At 42.1% G+C, this 21,882-nt stretch overlaps 1 protein-coding gene across 2 annotated transcripts in view; it reads left to right on the top strand.

Annotated features, from left to right (window-relative positions):
* Positions 1 to 21,882, top strand: part of vamp4 (vesicle-associated membrane protein 4) — a 91,517-nt gene that overhangs the window by 33,289 nt on the left and 36,346 nt on the right. For both annotated transcript variants that reach the window (XM_085982309.1, XM_085982310.1), the window contains exons 3-4: positions 6,469 to 6,515; positions 9,378 to 9,428. In XM_085982309.1, coding sequence (XP_085838435.1) covers positions 6,469 to 6,515; positions 9,378 to 9,428 — 98 coding nt within the window. The remainder of the gene's footprint in view (positions 1 to 6,468; positions 6,516 to 9,377; positions 9,429 to 21,882) is intronic.

The raw sequence follows: 21,882 nt of genomic DNA, 5'->3' as shown, positions 1-21,882 counted from the left end.
GAAGGCTTAGGCACAGCTGTGGAAGGTTGGAGCCTCACACACTTCTCCAGTGTGAGCTCCTGGGAAGCCCCTCTCACCACCCTCACTCAGCACTTCCTCAACAGAGGCATCTGCCAGAAGCATGGGAGGCTTTTTGTTCCTTCCCTTCTTGGCATTAGAGGATCTCCAACAGCAGAGGAGGCTGGAGCAGATCCAGCAACAACAGTGATAGTGGATTGGCAGTTAGGATCAGATCAGCCATGATCTTATTGAATGGCGGAGCAGGCTCGAGGGGCCGATTGGCCTACTCCTGCTCCTATTTCTTATGTTCTTATGTAACAGCAGCACCAGCAGGAGCGATAGGCTGCCGCTCAGCCACCTGAGGCAGCACAGGCCAAAAGGGGCCAGCGCATGGAAGGCCGTTGGCGCAGGAGATACCCCCCAAACAGGGTCTACAGACACATGGTGAGCTACCTCAATATGACTGAGCAGCAGTGCCAAAGGCGGCTCCGACTTTCGCGAGAGGTAGTGACTGACATCTGCGCAATGCTCCAGCAAGACCTGGAGCCCAGAGCACCAGGTCGACACTCCTTACCAGCGGCCATCAAAGTCACCACTGCACTCAACTTTTATGCCTCAGGCTCCTTCCAGGGATCAGCAGCAGACATCAGCGGCATCTCCCAGGCGGCCGCACACACTTGCATCAAACAGGTCACCGATGCCCTCTTTGCCCTCGCGCACAATCACATCCATTTCACCCAGGATCGCGCTAATGTGAGGGCACGAGCGCTTGGATTAGCTCAGCTGGCAGACTTTCCAAGGGTGCAGGGCGTCATTGACTGCACACGTGTGGCCCTTAGGGCACCCCACCGCAATCCAGGAGTTTTTGTCAACCGCAAGGGCTTCCACTCCCTTAACGTTCAGCTGGTGTGTGACCACAAGAAGGTGATTTTGCATGTTTGTGCCAGGTTCCCTGGCAGCTGCCATGACTCCTTCATACTGCACCAGTCTAGTGTGCCTCCGCTACTCAGTCTGCCAAACAAACTTCAGGGATGGCTACTTGGAGACAAGGGATATCCCCTGCGGTCTTGGCTAATGACGCCGTTGAGGAGACCAGCCAACGAAGTTGAGGAGCGCTACAACTCCAGCCACATTTCCACCAGATGCATTATCGAGCAAGCCATCGGATTGCTAAAGATGCGCTTCAGATGCCTCGATAGATCAGGTGGAGCCCTACAGTACTCATCAGCCAGGATCTCCAAAATCGTCGTGGTATGCTGTGTGCTTCACAACATGACACCGCATCATGGCTTGCCGATTCCGCAGGACAAAGAGGCTCCTCACAGAGCCGCCTCGGATGAGGATGATGCTGAGGAGGAGGAGGACGGAAACGAGCATCCTGCAGAGGCCCGTCAACCAGCGGCACCAGTGCGCGAGAACATTGCTGGGCGGAATGCAAGGAACGCACTCATCCTGGCCAGATTTGCGTAGCCTGGTACATCAAACACTGTAGCCTCGCTGCTTCTTAACTGACCATGGACAGTGGCCCATGCCTGCGCATTTCTACCTATTTGACCAGCTTGCTAACATCTGCAAGTAATCCTAAGGCCTCGATGTGATATCCCCATTCGCCAAATGACAGACGCCATAACTGCAGCAGTTGCCACCAGATTTTTTATGTACAGGAAACTGATGGCATTAAAACTATATACAAGACTTTTCACCCAAGTGACTACCCTTGTGATTAGTGGTGCTTTATTTTTCTCTTGCGCGTGCTCCTACGTAGTGGTACCCCTGTGGCTTCAGCAGATGTGGAAGCCCCTTGCTCACTTTCCTGCTGCTCCTGTCTCGACACCTTTGGTGGGCATCCTCTGGGGTGGCGAGCCTGTGAGGGCTCGCCAGCAGTCTGCTGCTCCTGTGGCTGTGCAGGGGTTGAGACTCCTATCTCACTTGGGTGTGGACTCCGGCGGGGCTCTGACCAAGGGCTCTGAAGTGGCATGGAAGTGTGAGCGCGTGGAGAGGAGCCCCCACTTCCTTGAGGTGTGCCAACAACCTCCCTCTCGTGGGTCAGCTCCCCCTCAGCGCCTGCAAGTGGCTGGAGAGCACCTTGCTGCACATCAGGGGGGCCATGGGGACCCGTCTCTGCACTGGAAGTCCTGCTCAGAGGGACTTCCATGAAGGTCTGGTTTCGGTGCTCAAGAGATGTCATTCTATTCTGAGCACTCACCATGTTTTTGATACCCTGGCGACTAAGCTCCTCCATGGCCGTAGCCCTCCTCTCCTCGGCCGCAGCCCTCCTCTCCTCGGCCGCAGCCCTCCTCTCCTCGGAGATAGCCATCCTTTCCGTGGTGATGCTTTCATGCGCCAATGACTCCCAAAAGGCTGTGCTCATGTTCGCCATGGACTCCTCCATTCACTCCACACTCGCAGCGACCCTGGAGACAAAACCTGCCAGAGACTCCTGCATCTATGCATGGAGATCCATCACCTCCTCTCTTGCGGATGGACCCAGAGGCATAGGGTCGACGTGCAGCTGAGCTGGCAGAGGCCTGTGCCCTCCGACGAGGACTCTCCACTGCTGTCCCTGTCTCCACAATCTGCTGATGCTCACTTGTGAGCTGTGAAACACCAGGTGACAACACTACTCTATGTCCCGAAGGCCCCCCCGAGGTGTGAGTGTCTGCGCTGGTGCTGGGTGCGCTTACTTCTGCTGACGCTGCGCCCTCAGAGGCTGGAGCTTCCTCTGAGGAGTCTAGCTGCAAAGCCTTTTCCTCCTCGGCAGTGGTGACGGGGGCTCCGGATGGTCCTGTGGGGGAGTAAAGGAAAGAGTTAGAGATGTGATGCCAAGGCTACTTGCACATTGGATTTGGCAGATGCTCATAAGTCCAAATGATGTAGCTTCAGAATCATATCAGCGACTCATGCTACGTCAATGAGAGAAATGGGAAACTACCAGCTTGTGGGCTTGCTCCTGTCTCTCCTGCCCCAGCTTCCGCAGCCACGTCAGCCCCAGCAATCTCCATCACTGCTTCCTCCCAGGGGGTCAGGTGGGCAATTGAGGGTGGTCCTTCTCCAGTCCTCGCTCGCTCTCTCCTATTGTGAGCTCTCTTTTCCTGCAATGAGGGAGACAAGTGGAGTTTGAGTGAGAGTGCAGGAGTGAGTGTAGAGATTGCATAGCATAGATACTTAGAAGGAGACAAAGATGCTGTGAGGCTGCAAGACCAAGGGCCCTCCCTATGTGTTGTCAGTTGTGTTCCAAGCATCAGAGTGAGGCAGTGTGAGGGCTGCATGGTGGAATAGTTATGTGAATGTGAGCATAGAGAGAGAGGGAATGGGTAAGGGTGCATGGATGTGACTGTGAAGTGGGATGTGGAGGAAGTGATTGCTGAAGCTGAGTGCTCTTGGGGAAAGGCAATGGGGATCAGGTTGAGGGTGATAGAAACTTCATACTTACTTTTCCTGTACGGTGAAGGTCATGGAAGCGCTTCCTGCACTGCATCCAGGTCCGACGGGTGACTCCCTGAGAGTTGACCTCTGCAGCCACCTCCATCCATGCAGCCCTGGTCTCTTTGGGAGGCCTCTTCCTCCCTGAGCTAGGGAAAAGGACCTCCCTGTGGGCCCTAACCCCATCCACCAATGTCTGCAATGAGGTCTCATCAAATTTGGTGGTAGCTCGGCCTCTGCCGCTGGCAGCAGCTGGTGCAGGCTCCTCTGCCATTCTGTACGACTGGTTGGGAAGCCTGCAGAGGTTGAGAAGCTTGCTGGAGACTTTAAAAGCACCACGAATGATGACATCATACTGTGGGGCTTTCTGACTGGAAATGGACACTTAGCAAGGGTGCCCACATGCTGGAAATTAATTGGCCAATTGAGGGAAAATTCCGTGCAGCTGGCTCACCCATTTAAATTCGGGTTGGAAGCCGACATTTGGGAAACCCGACAATTCCCCGCACCTTCGGGAAAATCGGGGCCAACGTTTCAGGTCGATGTGCTTTCATCAGAATTGGTTAAGAAACCTTATTGGCCTAGAGTAGACAGCTTTGTTCTCTATTTGGACTATAGTAAACCTGGCCAGGGAGTGTTGGAGTGTTGTATGATGCTATGTGCCATGGTGTTAAAATGGTTAATTTCCTGGCATTAACATCACTCATGAGTAAAGACGTTCGCTGGAATGTAAAAATTTGCTCTTTTGATTTGAACATTTAAAAATGCTGAGATGGGAAAACTGTATTTGGATTTTCATCTGTTTCTGCAGCCCTTAGTGGTGAATTGTAGTGACTCAAAGTGCCGAGTGCCTAACTGTACCCAATTTGGAGGTTGCACAGAACCTGACCGGGCCACTTGGTGAGGCTGTGCCACGCCAGCCATTTTAGAATGGACTTAAAATAGTTTTCAAATAAAAATACCCTGTAGACTGTGTTTTGTTTTTTAATTCGATAATTACAGCATGCTGTATTTATATAAATTCCAGTTAATAAGATTTAGTTTTTTATAGCATAATTTGGAAAATAAAGTCATGATGATATGGCAGGGCAGCCAAACACTGCAACCCAAATGAAAGTCCAAATCTTTTTATTAGAATTACCATTTATAGTGATGTGTAAATAAGCCACTTAATCCAATTCCCTTTAAATGCCTCCAGTAAACACTAACCATTTTAAAAACTAAATGGCTAACTTTTTTTTAATTACTTCATCCAATTTATATTCTTTTTAAGAGCCATCATTTTTGTGTGATGGCTATCCAAAGTACAGCCAAGCAGGAAAGATTAGTTAACTGTAATCACAATATTTACTTCGATTCGGTAAGTGAAAAGATTTATCAGAATGGCTGGAAAAAGCCATTTGTCCCATTGATGCTTGTTGCCATACTGTTCTACTTGCCCAATCCAGGGATCTACTATATTGTTAATACTACTAGTATCTTTGCCCCTGCTACCTTACCTGATAAATTATTCCAAATGTTTATCAGCCTTTTAAGTGAGGACTTTTTTTTCTATCTGTTATAAATTGTATTTCATCCTAGTGGCAAACTTGAATTAGTACACTGGGTGTAACTTCCCTGTACCACTGAATACTTTCAGATGCCTCAATGAGGTTGATGTATTTTTTTTTCCCCTTCCTAGCTCATGTGGGTTGAGGTAAATTGTACTGTCCAGACTGGGAATGAATGTGGGACCTTCCCAGTCTGTGTGGTTCTGTCACAATGAATAGTGCAATTACTCCCGAGTCATATGGGAGCTTAGATTCCAGCACAGGAAGTCCTAAAATGCTTGGTATAAATTGCAGTCATCATCCCAAGATTCATGTAAATCAAAAGTCCAAGCCACACGTTTTTTGGTATGGTGATTGAATATTTTCAGAAACTAAATTACTAATTTCTTTGGCTACATTGAAATACGTGGCCTAATCCATGAAAGTCCCCTATGATGTAATTGCCGTGGTATGTATCTGTGTTATGCCATTTTTTAAAACTATTGGCCCAGAATTTTCTGAAACGTTATTAATGTGCAACTTGGCCAGCAACTTGTGCCAAGGAAGAGATACCTTGTGAATTGCAAATTGCCACAAGTTGCTGGCGGATTTGCGCCGTTAACTTTGCAAAAGCAGCATCTCTCCCTTAAGCTCCCTGTGATTTTCATGAAGTTGCCTGTTAAACTCGCCACAGAAAGTAATTAATAACGTGAGCATCCCCTTTAACTATGTGATTGTTAATGACTGCCAATAAACCTCTCCGGCCTAGAAAGTGAACAATTAAAAGTGTGGAGTCTCATTTCTTCAGGTAGTGAATTGTTGGAGATTTTAAAAATGTCACATTTTAAAATTACATGGTTTTTCTTACTTTTCCTTTGTTTTCTCTCTCTCTCTCTCTCCAATCTTTTTTCCCCTCTATTTCTCTTTCTGTACCTGATTTGACATTGAATTCACCCACCTTCTCAGTCCTTCCTCTGTTTCTTTCTTTTCTCGATCCTTTAATGTAATTGATTAAGGAGGTACGCTGTTTGTCCCATTGTTCACCAAGGTCACATATGCCCTCTTTCCATCGCTGCGTCGTTATCAAATCACACTTCTAAAATTTTAACTGAAGGGTGCAGGAACAAGTCTAATTAACAGGCATGCCGTGAGATGCCCTTCTCCAGCAAATGCTGGGCCATTATCTTTTGAATCTGAATCTATTTTGTAATCTGAACATTTTTATCAGTTATTGAGGTGAGGGCATAAATGCTGTGATCCAGTGTCAAGTCGGGTTCTGCATGATTTACTTTCATTTCTACCATCAAGCAACCACTGTGACTGTGAATGAGGGCATATGAGACTACGTGCAAACTTAAAACTAAAGATAAATCAGCCAGCCATGTGTAAACACGTCTTCAAGCTAGTGTAGAGTTTAACGGATAGTTTAAGATATGTGACTGAGTAACTCCCAAAAGTAGCCTCCTGAGGATGACCAGTGCCTGACCCTTATAACAAACTCTTACCTGTTTTGCAGCGGAACCTGTTGGAAGATGACTCTGATGAAGAGGAAGACTTTTTCCTGTGAGTATGTAGAAACATAGAAAAATAGGAGCAGGAGTAGGCCATTAGGCCCTTCGAGCCTGCTCCGCCATTCAATAAGGTCATGGCTGATCCTCTATCTCAATACCATATTCCCGCTCTCTCCCCATACCCCTTGATGCCGTTTGTGTCTAGAAATCTATCTATCTCCTTAAATATATTCAGTGACTTGGCCTCCACAGCCACAGGTTCACCACCCTCTGAGTGAAGAAATTCCTCCTCATCTCAGTCCTAAATGTCCTACCCAGTATCCTGAGACTGTGACCCCCTCGTTCTCAACCCCCCAGCCAGGGGAAACATCCTCCCTGCATCCAGTCTGTCTAGCCCTGTCAGAATTTTAGACGTTTCAATGAGATTTTTACTTTTTATTTCACCATGCGATAGGTTTCAATTCCATAATACAGTTAACCCTCATCATAGCAATCTGACGAGGACTGGCAAAGCAGCTGATTCTGCTGAGATCACCGTAATGAGGCTTCAGCCCCATCATGATTTACTGTTGAAATTGACTCTTTGCTTCTTTCCGCGCTCTCTTTTCCACTAATCCAAAATAAATTTTGAGATGTAATTGTACTGGTGTTTTTAAATTATATTTATAATTAAAATTATTTAACTATTTTTGAACCTCCTCTAAGCAGAAGCACTTGTTTTGTTGTCAGTAATGTGAGTGCGGACTTGAATTTTGTGACCCAGAATAATTCTGGTTAACTTTCTGCAGTGCATTTACTTGCTGTATTTTGGCTTTTAAAAAGCTATTCTTGGGGAATTTTGCTGAAAATACATAAGACCACCTCCTACTGCAGGGCTGTCTAAACTTTTGTCTTTATGGCTACGTGAACGCACATTATGGAGCCTTGGGGTCACATACAAAGTTTAAATCAATGTTCTCTTTAATTTACTGATACTAACAGATCTTGGTGTTCTAATTGAAGCTTTATCCACCAGTGAGGCAACAGTGCTTAAAAACAGCCCTTTCCAAACTCGAGGCCCGCAGAACTCAAACAGAACAAATCAATAAATAAGAAATACACATGCAAACAGGACTAAGTTGTTTAAGTTTTAATGGGAAATACCAGGTAGTTCTGAATGATATCCAGGTTCGGCTGTGACTGCACTTACTGTAAATTTGATTATTATTTGACATTAGAAACCTTCCACCAATGCCAAAACTGTCAGAATTGAATACTGTATTTTTATAGCTTGGCAAAAATTAATTCCAAAAAGTGCTGCAGGCCCAGAGAATCCATTTTGTCAGCTGTCTTTCTTATCAGCAAAGTTCCGTAACTACTTAATTAAGCTTCAGGGAAGAATGTTTCATTTGTGTTAGAGGTTTATAATAATGATGTTGAACTGAATGTCTGTGAGCAAAATATCACAATACAATAGAAAACAAACAGAGATTAAACTCTTTTCCCATCTTCTCTTCTCTTCTCCATAGGCAGTGACTCATGCTGGGCCACAGTTTCTTGGGTACCTCCAGCCCCCTATGCGTTGCCTAAATGGCCATTTATTAAGTGTGAGCCTAGGCGCCATGACTGTCGACAGCTGGTTTGACTCAGGAAGGGGAAGGCAGCAAGGCTGAGCCCATTCTCGTCCTTGCCCAGTGTGCAAACATTTTACTTTCCTGCAGGAACCATGGCCATGGATTTCCCCCCTCTCGCTAGCCCAGGGACATTGTAGCACTTCTGTCACTGCCTTGCTGAGATTGGCTAACTCGGTGCTGACCACAGATTGAATCTGCGATCTTCCTGATCTATGTGGTTTAGTACTGTGGAACAAGGTACATTAGCCCACTGAGCTACTGGAGCGCATCACACTCTGAACCTGTTCAAACTACAGTACTGAGCTGGTGAAGTGATACCCATAGCTTTTCTATCTCATCCATTATGTCATTATTCTGTAAAAGCTGAATTCAAAACTGCGACGAAAGAAAATGGGTATGTCATGAGCAAAGGCTTCAATAACATTTATAATTTTATACTCCAGTAAGAACTAGTTTTAATCCTATCCCATTTTTAATTGGTTCTCTGGCTCCATTCATCACGTGTGTGAAGTATTTGTTGTGTGCTAATTTCTATATGGAATGGACCAAATAGAAATGTTTTGTTTTCCTTCATCCTGATCAATGATTTCCCCCAACCTATTCATTAAGGGTGGGTGCAGAGGAGATTTACTAGAATGGTGCCAGGGATGAGGGGCTTCGGTTTATGTGAGGAGATTAGAGAAGCTGGGATTGTTCCCCTTAGAGCAGAGAAGTTCAAGGGGAGATTTAATAGAGGGGTTTTGACAGTGTAAATAAGGAGAAACTGTTTCCACTGGCAGGAGGGTGGGTAACCAGAGGACACAGATTTAAGATAATTGCCAAAAGAAGCAGAGGGGAGATGATTTTTTTTATGCAGCGAGTTGTTATGATCTGGAATGCACTGCCTGAAAGGGCGGTGGAAGCAGATTCAGTAGTAACTTTCAAAAGGGAATTGGACGTATACTTGAAAAGGAAACATTTGCAGGGCTATGGGGAAAGAGCAGGGGAGTGGGACTAATTGGGCAGCTCTTTCAAAGAGCCGGCACAGGCACCATGGGCTGAATGGCCTCCTTCTGTGCTGTATGATTCCATGATCGAACACAATTAGCACTGGAGCCCATTAGGAGTCCACGACTGTCCCAGCTGGGGATCAGTGTTGGATAAAGGTGCTAGGTATACGGTGAACTGATGGTGATGATCATGACGGGATAGTAAGAATAAAGTTTGATAACCTGCCTAATATGTAATGTTTTCAGATTGTTTAATTATGATTTATATGCCTATCCTGTTTCAGCATTTCTGATTTTATGTTTTCTCCACAGAAGAGGACCAACTGGACCAAAATTTGGACCGAAGAATGACAAGATCAAACAGTATGTACTTTTAGATGTGTCCCAATATGATCATTTTTAAAATACTGCTCTTTTGTTTTATGTAACCTTGAACTAATCATCTTGTTATACAAAAATGTATCTTTTCTAATTATGGATAATTCAAAGAATGTAAGGCAGCAAAAAGCATTTAGTCCAGAGACTGAGCGATCCAGGCTGGAGACCCAGATCCGGTGACATCTATGACAATATCCATAGTTGCCTGTCCTGTCAAAAGGAGTAATGTGGAATGTTGCAAGAATGCAATGTGAAAAAAAATTATTTGAAGTATTTATAATGTTTGCTTATTCTGAGAATTTAAAAAATATTACTTTGCCACCAGGGCATAATCTTAATGAGACAAAGTTTCCCTTACCCATTTCATTTGTCTAAAAACACAAGGGGGTAGAAATTGCAGTCGGAGGCGTACCTCCGGAGTACGCCTCCGACCCACGAAGCAAATCCGATCCTACCTCCAGGTGTCCAGATTGCGGAGCGTTCCAGTCTCGGGCCTCCAGGCGGACGTCAAAATAAAGGCCCACGGGTCCCAGGGACGCTTCCAAACCGCCTGCCAAACCAAAATTCTACAGTATATTTAAAAGAATGAATCAACTTTGTACCCCGTATAAAGTGTGGAAATCAGTAGCAAGTGATCTTGCAAATTCTGGTGGTTGGCAAGGTTAGTATTTGGCAGACTAATTTACACTGGATGCTTTGATATTTTTCCCTTGCTAAAGTAATAACTTGCTGTATAGATTTTAAATGTTCTTTTATTGTAATCTAAACTTCGAGTCGCTTGTGATTAATTAAACAGGCTCACCTTCCTGCAGTGCATTGAATTAATTTAGTGCCACAAAAATTCTGGTGTCAAATTAGCAACTTGCAAGCTATTGAATTTGATAATATACAGTATATATCTTGAAATGCACAATTTTCTTATAAGCAGTTATCTTAAAAAAGGAGCCAAAGATATTGTGTAAATCTTTAACAATTTGCTTAGACATTCAAATGGTGTTTTGTCTTTGGAACTTGCGATCAAGTAAATGGCTTTAATTAGTTACCTTTTGTGACTGGTCTCCTCCTTCAGTTCATTGCTAGTAAAATGTCTATTTTAACTGCTTTTCTAGCCAAGTCCACTAATGTGAGCCTGGGAAAGCATGGGAAAGTATATATCCTCTATGCACCTGTAAAGCTATTTTTAAAGTCATCATGATGATTAGAAAATGAAGAAAAATATAAAGTTAGCATACTATTTCAGTGCAGTACTATGTTAACCCTTTGTATGTTGTAGCTGTTCAGTGCATTTGTTCATTATACTCAGCCATAAATCTAAGCTCACCCCAAGACATGTGAGATTTGTACCCAGTATATAGTAGCAAACTGAGGTAGGATTTGCCCTGAATTTAAAATAAAATATGCCACTGCAGCATATAATACAGGGAATTAGAATACACTCCTTTCAAATGTAGGTGCCAGAAGTGAATCAAACCCAGATTGATGGGATCAAAGTCTGCAATGGCAGTAAGAATGAAATGTGAAATGAATCTAGCCAGTTTTAATACAGCAGGGTGAACATGAGTCCCCAGCACAGAATCTGGCCAAAATTTATCACTAAATTAACAGTCTGATTCTGAACCTATATCTGGTGTAAGAAATGGAATTCTCAGTGACGCATTAGGAGCTGCTACTCTGAACTCTGGGTTAAAGGTGCATTATTGGGAATTGTACAATGAGCTGTTAACCCACATTGAATTTTTAGTATCCCTAGCATGAGTGTTTGACAAGGAGTCGTGTGCAAATGGGAAATTCATTCCTCAGCAGTAACATCCTTTATCCACCTAAAGACAAAGGCCTGGGATTTCCACTTCTGGGCACGCTGGTCCATGATATTCCACCATTAAAATTAGTGACCAAGCAATTGCGGGTCGGCGAGCACAGAAGCGGAAAGCCATGGCTAAAATCTTCTCCCTCTTCCTCATCAAAAAAAAAACCAGCATTTGAGAAGAGCTCCCTGCCGATATAAATAAGATTTAAACCGAGTACAGTACTAAGTCTCTGCATACACGGGGAAATATTCCAAGTTGAGATATTGAGTCTTCTACACAAGTGAAGAAGGAATTGTCACTCTTGGGTGAGTCTGACACGTCAGTGGAATACACTCTGGCTTTGCTCTGAGAAAATTAGCAAAACCTGACCAACTGCTTCAAAAAAAACCTGACCATCCCAAAAAGCTAACCACTCAAGAACAGCCCTGACCTGTGAAAACAAGCAGGTTTTGTAACTTCAGCAGTAGGTACAAGCATTCCTTCACTTGTGTTTCTTTGTGTTCCTCCAATACAAGTACATAAAGGCCTGAAGGGGAAATCTAAATGTTGAAGGCAAAAAATTGCTGTGCACTGCTCCCAAATTCATTCTCTCCCCATCAATTTCCCCCCCTTTCTTCTATTGCTATTCATTTCCATCCCCTTCATTGCCCCTAATTTTCATCCTTCCCTCTCCCCTGCACAGCTATCTATTTCCTCTCTTCCCCTCCCACCTCTTTCATTGCCATTCATTCCCCTCTTCCTTTCATATCTTTTTTTTTTTCCTGCTCCTATCTGAGCCTGATGACTAGTGCACTGGAATCAGTCCCCCTCGCCCCACAACACCACTCGCAGTGCTAAAGGCAAGGATTGTGGCCTCTGTGTATACTGTAGGCAGAAACTTCTCACGAGTACCCACCCGCTGTATGTGGAGGGAGCAGTGCTGAGAGTAGGAAAGGACTGGCTCTGGTGCTTTAGAAGCCAAACTCTGGGAGGAGCAGAACTGGTGGAGAGGAAATGTAGCCCACACTGAGTTTTGTTAGCAAATGCTGACACACTGACTGGGCCTCCAAAATGCCAGCTGTTGGACATTTTATACTCCTATAATTGGTGCGACAATAAACTTATTTCCTCCACGGTAGAAATGTAAAAATATGACGTGTATGAAGCAGCATCATGCGCTATCGCAATAGAAATGGCCAAATACTACCTTGGCTTGAATCCTGTCACATTAATTTGGCAGATTAGGCTGAAACCTCTGATTTTCTTTAGGTGATTGATAAAAAGCTGAAAAATAAATTGGCCATGTAAAACCCACCAATAATGTTACTGTTTTGCCATGTACTGCTAATGTATTAACAGCTCCCGCCTTGAATTTTGTTCAGTCCCTGCTGCTTCCCACAATTTCATTAAATGATGCCTGTTGCATGTAAAGTAAAGAATCTTGTACTGCAGAAAACACACATCACTTCCTTCTTTCAATAAATATTCTGTATTGCAAAGATAAAGCTTCAGGTTGATATATTTTGATGTAATAAAGTGCATATTGATATATATATATATAAATATACACATTATATCACATCAAAAGATTCGTAGTGAATTATTTTGGATGTGTAGTGACTGTTATGTCGGCAAATGCAGCAGCCATTTTGACCAGCAATGTCCCACAAGCAACACTGACATGAGCCATCAGTTAATCTGTATTTTTTTTTTAAGTGATATTGGTTGAGGAAGGAATGTTGGCCTGGACACCCGGAGAATTCCTTTTCTTTGAATAAGGTCATAAGTTCCCTAACATCAGTCGGCTCTGTTGGCTGTGAAACAAAAGTTAATATTTCCAGTTCACCGAGAAAGATCTTGCTCAAAATGTTAAATTATCTTTTGTCTTTAAATGCTGACTGACCAGCTGTGAATTTCCAGCATGCATATTCTATTTTTATTGCCTCCACCCCCCCCCCCCCCCCCCCCCCTCATTTCTCTCTTCAGGTTGTCCATTCTGCATGCCATATGCAACCTCCTAGGCTGAGGGCTAGGCAGGTGACCTGCTCAAACAGCTGCCAATGTTACTCTGTAATGGGCTGCTGGAATGTGTGTGGAAAATGGTTCTGGCTGATTTTGTCCCAAAGGTGTCTGGGTTCTACTTTGCCATTCTCTGAAATGGACCACCTGAGGTGGGGATAATGTCACGTGGGAATTGCAGGCATAAGCTCACTCCATGGTGCAGCATTTGGCATCTTACTTTCTTGGGAATGTAAGTTGTGAGGAGGATGCAGAGAGGCTTCAAGGGGATATAGACAAGCTAAGTGAGTGGGCAAGAACATGGCAAATTGAATATAATGTGGAGAAATGTGAGGTTATCCACTTTGGTAGGAAAAATAGAAAAGCAGAGTATTTTTTAATGGTGAGAGACTGGGAAATGTTGGTGTTCAGAGGGACCTGGGTGCCCTTGTACACAAATCACTGAAAGTTAACATGCAGGTACAGCAAGCAATTAGGAAAGCAAATGGTATGTTGGCCTTTATTACAAGAGGATTTGAGTCTAAGAGTAAAGATGTGTTACTGCAATTATATAGGGCCTTGGTGAGACCACACCTGGAGTATTGTGTACAGTTTTGGTCTCCTTACCTAAGGAAGGATATACTTGCCATAGAGGGAGTGCAACGAAGGTTCACTAGACTGGTTCTTGGGATGGGGTTGATTGTCCTATAAGGAGAGATTGAGTAGGCTAGGCCTATATTCTCTGGAGTTTAGAAGAATGAGAGGTGATCTCATTGAAACATACAAAATTCTTACAGGGTTTGACAGGGTAGATGCAGGGAGGATGTTTCCCCTGGCTGGGGAGTCTAGAACCAGTGGTCACAGTCTTAGAATAAGGGGTCAGCCATTTCGGACTGAGATGAGAAATTTCTTCACTCAGAAGGTGGTGAATCTTTGGAATTCTCTACCCTTGAGGGCTGTGGAGGCTCAGTCGTTGAGTATATTCAAGACAGAGAGCGATAGATTTTTGGATATTAAGGGATATGGGGATAGTGCAGGAAAGTGGAGTTGAGGTAGAAGATCACCCAGGATCTTACTGAATAGCAGAGTAGGCTCGAGGGGCCAAATCTCCTGCTCCTATTATGTTCTTATGTTCTATTCATTAAAAAGAAAGTGATCGTTTCTGAAATAAAAAAACACATTCTTGAGAATTTTGTTCTGGAAGCAAATGTCAAGAAAATGCATTGAATAGGCAATAGTTGTCTAGTTAGCTGGGGTATTCACTAGATTAAAACTACGCTGAACTAGATAACCACTAAAGTTCTAGCGTCATTATATCATCTATTTAATATCTTTCCTTCTGGGCTGTATTGAAACCAGTTAAGATTTTTTTTGTAATCCTATTTGTATATCAGATTGATTGTTGGTTAGTGAATACTAACTTGTCAACTCAGTAACTTTTTTTTTAAAAAGCTTCATTTAGATTCTGATGTAAACGTCTTAAATGTTCTTTCTACATCAGACACTGGGTTCCATTCAGAAATTTTGGTGCTAACAATTGAGTATTTTTCATTCTTCATGTTTTCTGTTAGCATTTGTTTTTAAAGTGACAGTGTTGGCATAAACACTCAGAAGTTTATTTTGTACTACATAAAGGGTGTTATTTTAGGCTAGTCACCTTTACTTCACAGTACCATTTGCATGTCTGCATGATCTCCTTGTGACAGTCTTACTGATTTTGAATGATTTATGTAACACTACTGACTCCTCGAATGGGAGGAATTTTCAGTACTTGCTTTCATTTCTATGTCGATGCAGTGCAGCCTCCTCAAGCCAGAACGTGGTTGTTGACATAGTATTAAACAAGGGTTATTTTGTTTAAGATGAAGTATTCACTCCCAGTGTTCATATTAAAGTTTATTCATTCTAAAAAAAAAATCTTTAGAAGGTGACCCAATTAGGCTGAAACAACAGTCAAATACATAAAAATACATAGAGGTTACAACACAGAAACAGGCCATTTAGCTCAACTAGTCCACGTCGGCGGTTACCCTCCACATGAGCAAATAGATTTGTCACAAAAATAACAGCTTAGAAATGAGTTGGGGGGGGAGAGGGGGTTGATATTTACCTGACTTCATTTGGAATAGTGAATTGTTCAGTGCTTTGTGTTCCTAAGTCATGCTGTTAGAAGTTTAAAACTGTTTCAGGGAATGATTCTGAAGTGATCATTCTCTCCAAGCTTCTTTGCTGCCATCTAAAACCTTAAAGAAAAAACTTGCATTTATATAGCGCCTTTCACGATCACAGGACGTCCCGAAGCGCTTTACAGCCAATAAACTATTTTTAAGTGTAGTCATTTTGTAATATAGGAAACGTGGCAGCCAATTTGCGCACAGCAAGGTGCCACAGACAGCAATGTGATAATGACCAGATAATCTGTTCGCTGAGGGGTAACTATTGGCCAGGATACTGGGGAGAACTACCCTGCTCTTTTTCTTCAAAAAAAATTAACCACATTTCTGAAGAGAGAGCTATTGAATTCTTGTGTGTGCAGAAGGACAGTTAGTTTCATATTTAAATATAGTGCATGGATTATTTTTTTTAATATAATTTGCATCGCATTATTATACTAAATGGTTAGTATAACTAGTAGACAATCTAATATCCCTGCATTTTGATCTGGTCCTGCAATACTGTATGCACAGGAATAAAGACCAGTGAAATACAAATAAGTTATTGTTGGATTAAGAGGTTGACTTTTTGTAGCTCAGGAGGAGATTGGTGTTGGTGGACTTTCCACTGAGGCAATGGTTTGCATAGGCTTTGTCTCTCAGAAATTCTAGTGGATGATTGGAAAATTGGGCAATTGAGGTTCAGGTGATGGAGGTTTTTAAAAAAAATTATTTATCCTCGAGATGTGGGCTTCATTGCAAAGGCTGCATTTATTGTCTATCCCCAGTTACCCTGAGAAGGTGGTGGGTCTTTGTAGTGGTTTGATGCAACCAAGTGAGGGCAGTTAAGAGTAAACCACATTGGTGTGGCACTGGAGTCACACATTGGTCACTTTACTGATACCAGCATTTAAAAAAAAAACTGAATTCAAATTCTCAAACTGCTATGGTGGGATTTGAACTCTCGTTCTCTAGATTATTAGTCTCAATCTCTAGTCCACTACACTATCGTACTGTAGGGCAGGTTCTGATGTTTTTTAACTTGCATTGATACCATCAAGATTTCCTTTGGGAAAATTAAATTTTCGTAAAAGTTTCCGTCAAGTACTCTTGAGAAAACTATAAGCTACAACATCTTGGATAACCTGAACTTTAAATAGTCTATGAATGGTCACATTAAATATTAAATTTCCCATAATTACAGTTCCTGTTTGACTCTAATCTTCCTTCAACATCATAAAAAAGCTTGGTCACGTCTTTTGACATTTTTGAAGCTATTCATAATTTTAGTTCTGAAGGTCAACTGAACTTTTGACACTCTCCAACACATTTACAGAAAAGGAACTATTTTAATTGGTGCTGGTTTTGTTTCTTCTAATTTATTTTAAAAGGTTTCAATTTAATTCACCTTTCGATATCTTTTTTATTTTCTGGTGAAAGAAAAACAATTCAAAGCAAGATCTTATTTTCAGAAATACATAACTATTTCAAAACAAATTCATGCAGTACTAACTTTCTGCCATTAATTTTGGTTAGTGGTGCATCATAAATCCTGATTATTTGAAAAGTGCCAGACATTGATTTTCCAATTCTCTCCAAGAAATATCAAAATTAATATGCAATGATTAATGAGCCATTGTTCCAGCAAAGTAGAGGAACAATAACTTGAGTAACACTGGATTGAAATTATGGTTTCTCTTGTGCATTAAGAATGCACTAAGCTTGACACCACAAATAGTGTGAGTTTAACGGGATGTCTAATGTCTCTCTTTAATCTCCAGTCTTCCTCACTTGTACAATCAGTGGAAACCAGTGCTATGTGTCACAAGATAATAAATTATATTTGATCCTCTTTTAAATTCCTTTACTGTCATTTTTAAAACACACAAGATTTTCCAGAATCCCATGGTTGATTATCACATCTTTGGTTTCTTAAATAGATCCAGATCTTTAAGGTGGGGGAAAGAACTGTAGGATTGAGATTCCTCAATGTGAATCATTAGTAAATTACTACATCAAAAAAAAACCTGAACCCTGAAATCTTTTTATACATCTAACCCAAAAATAACATGATTGGAGACAGTAGGGGCACTGGTATGATACATACTCTCATTCAGTCCTGTACTCGCTCTGAAGTCACAAGTTGCCTTCTCAATACTGCAGCTGTCTGTATCTAATAAGTCATGAGCATTAGACATCTTCTCGACATTCCTTTTAAGTCACGTTTCCACATTTCAGATACAGTTTTGGCCACAGAAATTTTCATAATCATTAACAGCTCGAAATCCAGGTTTGCTCTGCTGGTTTGTCTTTCCATTTTATTTTTGGAGATAATGTGTTCCATTTCTCCAATCCATAAGTGCTGACTCTAGTACAAAATACCATTGCAAGGATATTTGCGTTGAGGTCATTTACTTTTTGATTATAACCAGTGCTTGCAATCAATGAACAAATTTTGCTGCCAGATTTTGCTGTCAACATAATGGTGAGGCTAATGGCGCTCGCCATTATTTATGCGTAACTGGTACAGCAACTTCAGGTGAAGAGCAGATGCGCGGATATCTAAAGGTTGCTGTCCGAGTTAGTTAGTTTTGCTGCTCTGCCGTTAACTTCACAAAAAACAGCATTTTGGTGTCTGCCTCACCATTGACATGCATTGAATGCCATGAAGTTACCGTATTTGCGCGGTAGATACGAACTAAACCCGCTGCAGAAATTTAGGGCTAGTAATTAGTCGCGTAAGTACCCTTTTAACAACGTGATAATTGTTAACTACTGCCAAACAACCTCTCCGGCACCAAATTATCTATTGCAAGTGTGGAGTCTCATTCCTTCAGGTTTTGAATTTTTCAGGGAGATTTAAAAAATGGCAGTTTTCCAAAAAAATTCTTACTTTTCCATTTTGTCTCTTTTTTCTCTCTCAGTCCAATCTTTTTCCCCCTCTATTTTTCTCTACCTGATTTGACATTGAATTGAGCCCCTTTAATTCGTCCTCCTTCTCAGTCCTTCCACTGTTTATTTCCCAGTCCTTAAACCTCATTGGTTATGGAGATGGCATGTTGGTTGCCCTGTTCACTTAGTTCCCAGATGCCGTTTCCCTCGCTGCGCTCTTATCAGCTCGCACTTTCCGCAACTAAAGAGGGCAAAAATATTTTGAGCTGTAGGGTGCAAGGGCAAGTCTAACTAATGGCAGATGCTGTTAGATGCCCTGCTACGGTAAGATCTGGCTCAATAAGAAAAATGTCCTGTCACTGTATAGTGCAAAATTATATAATTTTCTTTCTTGATCAAAATATTTGTCACCTTTTATAAATTCACTCTGATCTAAACACTAGTGAGAGGTGATCTCATTGAAACATATTAGATTCTATGGGGGATTGACAGGGTAGATACTGAGAGGTTGTTTCCCCTGGCTAGAGAGTCTAGAACTAGGGGGCATAGTCTCAGGATAAGGGATTGACCATTTGAGACTGAGATGAAGAGGAATTTCTTCACTGGGAGGGTTGTGGATCTTTGGAATTCTCTACCTGAAAGGGCTATAGATAGATTTTTGGACTCTAGGGGAATCAAGGGATATGGGGATCGGGCGGGAAAGTGGAGTTGAGGTCAAAGATCAGCCATGATCTTACTGAATTGCGGACCAGGCTCGAAGGGCCGTATGGCCTACTCCTGCTCCTAATTCTTATGTTCTTTGCTTGCACTTTCCTGCATGTTGCTGCACTCTGTATTGAATGATAAATGGACAAATAGATTATACAGGAAGCAGGAGGACTTTGCAAACTGTGGGTATAAGTTTTGAATCCCAGATCACTTCCTTACTCTGCATTTTTGCATTGATCTGCAGTTAGCTGTTCCACTAACATTTTATATGAAAGTATATAGTAATAAAGGAACTGTAATAATCATTTTATTTGGGCTGCTTAGATAGTTTGTGGGACCAGCAAATCTAAATCCTGTAACTTGTTGATTTGAGAAAATCATTAAATCTGAGGATTAGGCAAGGCAGCAGCAGTTGATGTGATACTTATGAAGAACACTGCTTTGAAAACCATGAAACAAAACTCTTTCTGTTGGCATATAAAACTGTGAGCATTTCCTGTGGTTCATACTTCCCAGGAAGACAAGTTTGAACCATTACAGACTTGCCAGCCTCAAGGTTTTCCATCCTTTACCATCGACTTAAAGGTTGCACAAAAGATAGTTATTAAATAGTGACCACCTTGTGAGTTTTAAAGTGATAATATTTACAATAAAGAAAATGCTATGGTTTTGTGCTTGGCACAGTGCTATCAGATATCAACATCAACAAATGTAGGAGAGTTCAAATGTGCACCATGTAATGGATTGTGTTATTTTACATCTATACATTCAGACTCCATTTCAAGAAAAGCAAATCCATGTGAATTACTACAATTCTCATTCTACACTTTTTAATAGCCAGATAAAGGGCGATGCACTTGCAGGCCTACCTATGTAAAATTACCAATCACCCATCATTACTTTTCAATGTTATTTTATATTTATGGTTTTAAAATTAATTTCACTTGTGATAGTTCAGTGGATAATTGCACAGTGCGGTGCGGTACTAAGCCATGCAGACCAGAAGGAGCACAGGTTTGATTCCTTGCCTTTGTTAAACTCAGCCAGCATGGCAGTAGGGGTGTTACAATTAACACAATAGCAAAATACTGCGGATGCTGGAAATTTGAAATAACAACAGAAAATGCTGGAAACACTCAGCAGGCCAGGCAGCATCCGTGGAGAGAGAAACAGAGTTAACATTTCAGGTCTGGGACCCTTCGTCAGAATGGTTCTGACAAAGGATCACAGAGCTGAAACATTAACTCTGTTTCTCTCTCCACGGATGCTGCTTGGCCTGCTGAGTGTTTCCAGCATTTTCTGTTGTTGGTACAATTAACCTTGGGTTTCCTGGGTTAAGGAAGTAAAATTCAGTCAGTTTCCCCTTGCAGGAGGGTCAGTGACACTGATTTGAGATAATTGGCAAAAGAACCATGGAGAGATGAGAATTTTTTTAATGCAGCGAGTTATGATGATCTGGAATGCACTGTCGGAAAGGGTGGTGGAAGAAGATGACTGTATTGGACTGTAACGGTCTCTGATTTGCTAAAGAGCAATTTCTTTTGCTGTCTGCTAATTTGACGTTGCCCATTGCTGTTGCAAATTAACAGCTGTATGTAGATCGTGTAAAATCTACTCTTGCTATTGACTGCAGCTTTTGGACACTGAAGTAAACTGTTGCCTTTCTGGCTGATTGAGTGAGCGTTTAGTAAAAACCGCAGCAATGAGCTTCCCAAAATATGTTGGGGTTGGTGGGGGAGGGTCTTACACCGATAGCTCACCTTTTATAACCCTGAACTCCGGGCAGTATCTGTACACTATAAAATGCTAACTCTTCATTATAGCCGTATGATATCTGATATAATAATTGCATTCTTCATGACTTCCTGATTAGTAAAGCCTAGAAAAAATACCCCAACTTATAATGTACTAATTTTCTATTGTATAGATAATTTTTAAGTGTTGAACAAACTTTGTCACAACAAATATATACTGCTTGGTCTTTTGCCTAAAATAAAGTGCTGAACTAAAATGTTTAGTTTGCCAACTATGAATTTTTCTATTGAGAAACCAAAGTACAGGACCAAGGCCCATGTCACCGGACAATACTGGGGTTTAAAGAGTAGGGCGAGAAGATGAACTGTATCAAGAATATAAAAGCAAAATACTGTGGGATGCTGGAAATCAGAAAATTCTGGTTACACTCAGCAGGTCAGGCAGCATCTGTGGAGAGAGAAACAGAGTTAATGTTTCATGTCGATGACCTTTCATCAGAACTCGTCAAGAATATGGTTTGTTCAATTGCAGCTTGGGGTTTTTTGGATGACTTTCACAAATTTGGCCTCATATCATTTAAAGTTTCAAAATTCTTACCATCTGCAAACCACACTTGGCATTGTATCATTATTGGTAATTCATGTCTTCAATCATTTAGTTTTTATTTAACTGCGTCTGGGTAAGTGCCTGTTTTGCTATCCTTTGAAATACTGCTGTCTGCAAGCATTGCAAGGAATTTTTTTACCGTTTCTGTTAACTGTTTAGAATGGGAGAATTTTAGTTCTTGATAATTTAAGAGAGCCAATATGACCCTTTTTCTCCACAATGATGGGCCAGAATTTGCTGGCAAAATAACGGCGAGTATAATATGCATGTCATTAATCGTGTGTAAGGCATCCAGCAATTGCTGGATGATTTGTGTCTCTCTGGCATTAGCGACAATGGCAGCTCCCCCTCAACCTCCCTTTGAGTTTCAAGAAATTGCTGCAATTGCGCATTAATTGCCAATTAAACTCTCCACGGAAAGTTAGGGCTGGTACTTAACAGCGTAAGGACCCTCTTAATGATTAATGTTCCTGCAATGCCTCTCAACCTCTCAAGCCAGAAAAGGAACAATTGAAACCGTGGAATCTCATTTCTGGAGGT

Source organism: Somniosus microcephalus, chromosome 3 (genome assembly GCF_052327205.1).
Source record: "Somniosus microcephalus isolate GS21.2 chromosome 3, FLI_Smic_1.0, whole genome shotgun sequence".
Classification (NCBI taxonomy): Eukaryota; Metazoa; Chordata; class Chondrichthyes; order Squaliformes; family Somniosidae; genus Somniosus; species Somniosus microcephalus.
This window is presented reverse-complemented; position numbering and strand designations above follow the sequence as displayed.